The sequence below is a fragment of the Trachemys scripta genome, chromosome 2 (genome assembly GCF_013100865.1).
Source record: "Trachemys scripta elegans isolate TJP31775 chromosome 2, CAS_Tse_1.0, whole genome shotgun sequence".
Taxonomy (NCBI): Eukaryota; Metazoa; Chordata; order Testudines; family Emydidae; genus Trachemys; species Trachemys scripta.
The window spans coordinates 140,080,809-140,087,425 of NC_048299.1; the positions used below are offsets into that span (position 1 = coordinate 140,080,809).

General features: G+C 62.3%; 1 protein-coding gene across 1 annotated transcript; it reads right to left on the reverse strand.

The window, feature by feature from the left end:
- Positions 1-1,876: 1,876 nt before the first annotated feature.
- Positions 1,877-6,367, reverse strand: LOC117872805 (phosphoglycerate mutase 2). The gene is made up of 3 exons (XM_034761585.1): positions 5,317-6,367; positions 3,442-3,622; positions 1,877-2,089 (listed from the first exon to the last, which is right to left on the reverse strand). The coding sequence occupies exons 1-3, from the start codon at positions 5,728-5,730 to the stop codon at positions 1,920-1,922; spliced, it is 765 nt and encodes a 254-aa protein (XP_034617476.1). The 5' UTR covers positions 5,731-6,367; the 3' UTR covers positions 1,877-1,919.
- Between the last annotated feature and the right edge of the window lie 250 nt (positions 6,368-6,617).

Below are 6,617 nucleotides of genomic sequence, written 5' to 3' on the forward strand. Positions count from 1 at the left end.
GCACCGAATGGCTAGGAAGCAGTTCTGCAGAAAAGGACCTAGGGGTTACAGTGGACAAGAAGCTGGATATGAGTCAACAGTGTGCCCTTGTTGCCAAGAAGGCTAATGGCATTTTGGGCTGTATAAGTAGGGTCATTGCCAGCAGATCGAGGGTCGTGATCATTCCCCCCTATTCGGCATTGGTGAGGCCTCATCTAGAGTACTGTGTCCAGTTTTGGGCCCCACACTACAAAAATGATGTGGAAATATTGGAAAGAGTCCAGAGGAGGGTAACAACGATTAGGGGGCTGGAGCACATGACTTATGAGGAGAGGCTGAGGGAACTGGGATTGTTTAGTCTGCAGAAGAGAAGAATGAGGGGGGATTTGATAGCTGCTTTCAACTACCTGAAAGGGGGTTCCAAAGAGGATGGATCTAGACTGTTCTCAGTGGCACCTGATGACAGAACAAGGAGTAATGGTCTCAAGTTGCAGTGGGGGAGGTTTAGGTTGGATATTAGGAAAAACTTTTTCACATTCACTAGGTGGATGGTGAAGCACTGGAACGGGTTACTTAGGGAGGTGATGGAATCTCCTTCCTTAGAGGTTTTTAAGGCCGGGCTTGACAAAGCCCTGCCTGGGATGATTTAGTTGGGATTGGTCCTGCTTTGAGCAGGGGGTTGGACTAGATGACCTCCTGAGGTCCCTTCCAACCCTGATATCCTATGATTCTAAGGCGGCAAGGTACCAACCCCTGCACTCTCCTGACAGCGGGGCCCCGGCCTCTGCACATCCCAGCGATTCCATCCCAGGCTGCAGCCCCACAAGCCTTTCTATGGCTGGCTCTGCCCTCTGCGTCTTATGCACCAAGCTGTGCCGTGTGCCCCACCATCTTCTCTGCCCTGGCACCTCTCCCTGGGCCCCTCCTTGGGCAAATACTGGCTGCACCCCGAGGGATGTTTGTGAAATGTGTGGCAGCCTCCTATAGTCTGGTCCATGGACAAAAGCCTATTAATGTGCTGGTTAATGAGGTTGTTCCTTCAGCTCGCAGGCAGCAGCCTGTGTTTTGGTGCTGAAGGCCTAGGATTCAAACCCAACTGGCAGCCTATGGAGAAGGTTTCTAGATCCCTCCAGCATGGTAGCTGCTCCAGGCCCAGGTAGTAGGGTTCAGCCTCCCTCCCCAGGAAAAATGACTCACCTCAACGACAGGCAGTACCAGGCCCCCTGTTCATACCCACCCAGGAGCTCCCTGCTTGTCCCAGAGCCACTCTCACTCCCTGCTCGGAGCCCAGAGAGGACCTGACAGGGAGTGGCACTTAGTCCCCTGCTACAGGTTGGGGCAGCCTTATGGCTTTGTAACCCCTCCCTGGCCACACAGGGCCCCCACACCAATGGGCCTCAAGGCCAGCCCTACTTCTCCCTCCCACTGGGGAGGGAGCAGCATAGCCAGACCCCCAAGCTGCCCTCCCCCAGCACGCTGGATCCTCCTCCACAGCCACCAAACAGGCCCTGAGTTCCCAGGGGTGCCAAGCACCAAACTTTCCCTCTGCCACTGGGCGAGGGCCCCCAGGCTGTGTCAAGTGAGGTCCACCCCAAGCTGGATCACCCAGGCTGTAGGTGGACCCCCTACATATCCCTCTCCCCTCCTGGGCTACATGCCCCCCCAGGCTGTTCCAGGCCCCAGCCCCCCACCACTGGAATACATACCCACTCCCCCAGGCTGTGCCTGGCCCCAGCCCCCCCGCCACTGGGCTACATAACCCCCCCAGCTGTTCCAAGCCCCAGCCCCCCACCACTGGGCTACATACCCTCCCCAGGCTGTACCAGGCCCTGAAGCCCCTGTTCCACACGCTGCGCCAGGCCCCGAGGGCCCCCACGCTCACACTGCACTCACTCAGTCGGGTTTCACGGGTTTATTGCCCTAGCTGCTCTCCCTCCCCTTCACTTCTGGACCTTGCCCTGGGCCGCCACAGCCTCCATGGCCTTGCGCACGGTCTCCTCGTCACCCAGGAACTGCATGGGCTTGGTGGGCTTCAGGCTCTCGTCCAGCTCGTACACGATGGGGATCCCGGTCGGCAGGTTCAGCTCCATGATGGCGGCGTCAGACATCCCTGTGGGGAGGGTGGGGGTGGGGATGGTCAGACAGGCCCGTGGCTCCTGCTGCTTCCCTTGTTGCCCACTGGGGCTGCCCCAGCACAGAGACACCCGGCACTTTCCCACTGCACAGCAACAAAGTTACAGCGCCTGCTGCTGGCAGAGGCAGAAACACAGCCAGTGAGGTGGCAGTGCCGGCTGTGGGGGGAGCCCCCTTGCCACTCCAGCCCCAGCATGTCCCAGCAGGGGGCACTGTGGGGGGCGGGGCGCTGGCTGTGGGGGGAGTTTCCGGCTACTCCAGCCCCGGCCTCTCCCAGCAGGGGGCGCTGTGGGGAGCAGGGCAGCAGCGCTGGTTGTGGAGGTAGGTCCCAGCTACTCCAGCCCCAGCCTCGCCCAGCACGGGGCGCTGTGGGGAGTCCCCTGAGGAGCTGCCTCACATCTCACAGGCTGGGTCGTGCAGCTCCATCCGCCTGCATCTGAAAAAGCTCCTTGGAATCCCTCAGTGACCTTTAGGGCCGGGGCTCACAGAGGCCAGGGAAACCGAATCCCAGCATCAGAATTGGACAGGGGAGGCTGGTCAGCGTGGAAACCAGACCCCTCCCAGAGCCTTGAAATGTGACGCCCGGCTCAAAATAGCAACAACCTTCTGTGGCAGCCGGTCATGGAGCTGCCAGCTCCTACTCCCCCCTGCCCCACGAGGCTCACTTGGGCCTCGGATACGCGGCGTACCCATCCCGGGCTGCACCTGCACCGGGGCTGGGAGTCGCTCACTGCGGGTGCTGCACCAGGGTCCTCACCTGCCCGCTGATCAGACCTCCCAGCCCCAGACCGTCAGCCTCATGATACAGTGGGGGAAACTGAGACACAGAGGGGGTGGAGGAGTTGCCCTCCGGACTCCTGATGCCCATATTAGACCTAGCCCATCTCTAGCTACAGGTCCCAGGGTGGATAAGACCTGCTGCCACTACAGCCCATCCCAGCTGGCTGCTGTGTGGCTTAGAGCCTTTAACCAGATCATGGGGAGGGGAAGAGCTTAGGGGCACCTCCCTACTGGGTCCCTTCTAGTCGCACTGCAGCTCCTTTCTTGGCACTCCCTGCCCCCCTTCCTCGCCAGGCCCCCTGGCAGAGCAGTCTCCTGCCCGCTGGCTGCCCTGCTAATCACCCTGGGGACCCTCTCTCCCCCAGAGCAAGGTGACAGGGAGGGAATTTCCAGGAGGCAGATGGGGACCGGTTTGGCCCCCATGTCCCCAGGAGCAGACGCCAAGGCTAGAGGTAACGAGCCCTGTGGACCTTACAAAGGGCGCATAGCTAGGAGAGCATGGGGACTGGCACCTGGCCCAGCTAAAGGTCACTCATCAGGGGAACGTACCCTCCAGGTGCTTGACGATGCCGCGCAGGCTGTTCCCATGGGCGGCGATCAGCACCCTCTTGCCGGCTTTGATCTGGGGGACGATCTCCTCATTCCAGAAGGGCAGGGCGCGGGCGATGGTGTCTTTGAGGCTCTCACACGTGGGCAGCTCCCCTGGCTTCAGGCCTGCGTAGCGCCTCTCCTAGGGGGCAGGAGAGACAGCCTGATAGTGCTAGGGACACAAGCCGCACTTGCCCCAACACCCCCTCCCCCAGGTCTCCAGCCCAGGGGCAGATGCGGCAGGGGGGGAGCACAATCGGGCTGGACACCTGGGTAACAACGAACATTTTAACATGGGAGGGGAACAGCCGCCCCCACACCCCAGCCTCCTACCCCCCAGCCCTCCCGGGGCTCAGCCAGAGGCAGGAGACTGGGGTTGGGGGATTTTCTAATCAGAACCAAAGCTGGGCTCAGCCCAGAACCCAGCGTGAGCCTGTTGCTTGAAGGGGTTGGATTACCGGGGTCTCCTCGCTAGCCCCTTCCCACAGTGTATGCGCTGCCCTCCCCCACCATGCAAGGCATCCAAACCTCCCATCCAGATTGGCACCCCGGGGCCCGTACCACCCTGTCCCCAGCTTCGCTCCCAGAGGCAGATCCAGCTTGGAGGCTTCTGGCAGGATGGGATCCTAGTTCCTGCGCTCCCACCCCCACCCCACAGCAAGGATTAACCAGACAATGGCCCTAACAGACTATTTACCCTGCAGGGACAGGCTGGCTGGCTGGGGCCATCACCCCTCCTGTGGGGGTGGGGGTGTGTGTGAGGCCATGCACAGGGACTCCACTGTCAGTCCGACCCCATGTGTGGCCCTGCCGAGATGGGCCAGCTGTGCTCCAGAACAATGGATCAGCCTGACCATCTTGCCCAAGGGGTGGGGGTCTCCCCAGCCTGATGCCCCCCAGCACTGAGACGGGGATTCTGGGGGGCTGCCCCAGAGATCTTTGCCAGTAGCCATGGGGCTGATGCCCATCCTGAAGGCCCTGTGCCCGCCGGCTGGGTGGGAGCTTCGTGCCACAGACCCAGTGTCTGTGCCAGGAGAGGTCGGGCAGCAGCTGCACCAGCCCAGCTGCTTGGTGAGAGCCTCAGGCATCTCTCTGCACCCTGATCCGGCCTCTACCATGTCCTGGGAGGGAGAGGCCTGGGGGCCGGCGCTGGGTGAGCGTGTGCCCTCCTGTCCCTACCCCTCCATTGTTCCCCAGATCCTTGTTTGCTTAGCAAAAAGCCCTGTGCCCCCCCAGCAAACCCTCCCCCCGAGCACTGACTCAGCAACCCACAGCACCTGCTCCCCCTGCCAGGGGTGTCAGCCCGCCGGGAAGCGGATGCTTCTGTCTGCCTCTCCCGGTGCCACTCTGCCCCAGTGCCGCTGGCTCGGCACCCCCTAGCCCTCCCCTGGGGTCAGGAGCACCACCAGCTTTTTTGTTGCCCTAGGTGGCGGAAGGTCTCGCCCCCGAAATGCCACCCCCAACCGGGGCGGCTAAAGATCCAGCCGCCGCGGTCACCACCCCCCAAATGTTAGTGCCCTAGGCGACCGCCTAGGTAGCCTAATGGGTTGCGCCTGCCCTGCCTGGGGTACCAGGCTGGGCACCCTCCCTATCTTCCCCCCAGGATGCTGAGCAAGACATCAGGCTGGCACTCACTGCCCCCTCATCTGGAACTCACCCACCTCACAGAACCCCAGCTGACACTCTCTCTGTCTCCCCCCCAGCCAGCCCCCAGGGGACCCGGCTAGCACCCCCACCCCTCCTTTCCTGGGTGCCCAGCTAGCAACACCCCCGTACCCCTCCCTGCCAACCCAGGTGCTTGGTTGCCCCTCCCCGGGGCGCCCAGCTGGCACTCACCTTGCTGATGACCTGGTAGTAGGGGTGCTGCTCGTCCATGGGGGGAGGGGGAATGTCGTAGGAGCGCCGCCAGATCTTCACCTGCTCCTCACCATGCCGGGCGGCGGTCTCGGCCTTGTTGAGGCCGGTAAGGCCCCCATAGTGGCGCTCATTGAGGTGCCAGGTGCGCACCACGGGCAGCCACATCTGGTCGATGCCATCCAGGATGGCCCAGAGGGTGCGGATTGCCCTCTTGAGCACCGAGGTGTAGCAGATGTCGAACTCGTAGCCTGCCTCCCGGAGGGCCTGGGCCCCGCACCGCGCCTCCTCTGCCCCCTTCTCGCTCAGGTCAGCGTCGAACCAGCCACAGAAGCGGTTCTCCTGGTTCCAGGTACTTTCGCCATGGCGCACAATCACCAGCCGGTGGGTCGACATCTTCAGAGCAGGGAGGGCAGCGTGCCCAGAGAGCCCAGCTCTGTGGCAGCTGTAACAGCACTTTCCCGTGGCCCTGTGTGCCCCTTTTATACCCCATCAGCCCAATCAACACCCACTCTGGGGCAGACAGACAGTTGCAGGCAGCCAGTTATGGTGCTGCTGGGAGGGTAGGTTCCCCCACCCCCCTTCCTGGGCTCCAGTAACAGCCAGACCAGGGGCTCCCTCCCCCTTCCAGGACAGAAATAGCCCAGAGCTGAGCAGCCTTGTGACCTTAGCTGTTGGAGCCGCCTGGAAGAGGGGGCTGGGCCCAGGACCTGGCCACAGAGTAACACTCCAGTCTGGGGGCAGAGAATGGTTCAAGCTACAGCTGCTTCTCCAGCCTGGGAGGGTCACTGGCCCCGGGTCTCTTTGGAGAGGTGGCAGTGTGGATGCAAAGGGTGGGGGGAGAGGAGGGATGCCAGCCTGCCTTGCCCATGGAGGTGCCCTTCTGCACCTTGACACCCAGGTGGAGGAGCCACTCCCCAAGACTGACATGGCTTGCGCAGTGCCGCAAGGGTCACAGCACCAGGGGGAGATCCCTTGAGTAAGGGCGGGGGCAGGTGGAGGAAGGGGCTGGGCCCGCCCCGACACATACCTGGGGGCTCGGGCTCTCCCAGTGCTCAGTCAGCTTGTCCTGCCGATAAAAGCACTGCCGGGGTTTGTCTACCAGGAGGTCTCGGCTGTCACACCCCAGGGAGCAGATGGCATGGGCTGGCTTCTTCCCTCCCCAGCCCATCTCTGTATCTGTGCCCACGACACCCACTCCCCGCCCACTGCACTGTCACTCCTGTGGGCGACTGGAGGGTGAGTGCAGTGTCCGGGGAGAGGGGTCATGGAGGACAGGGAAG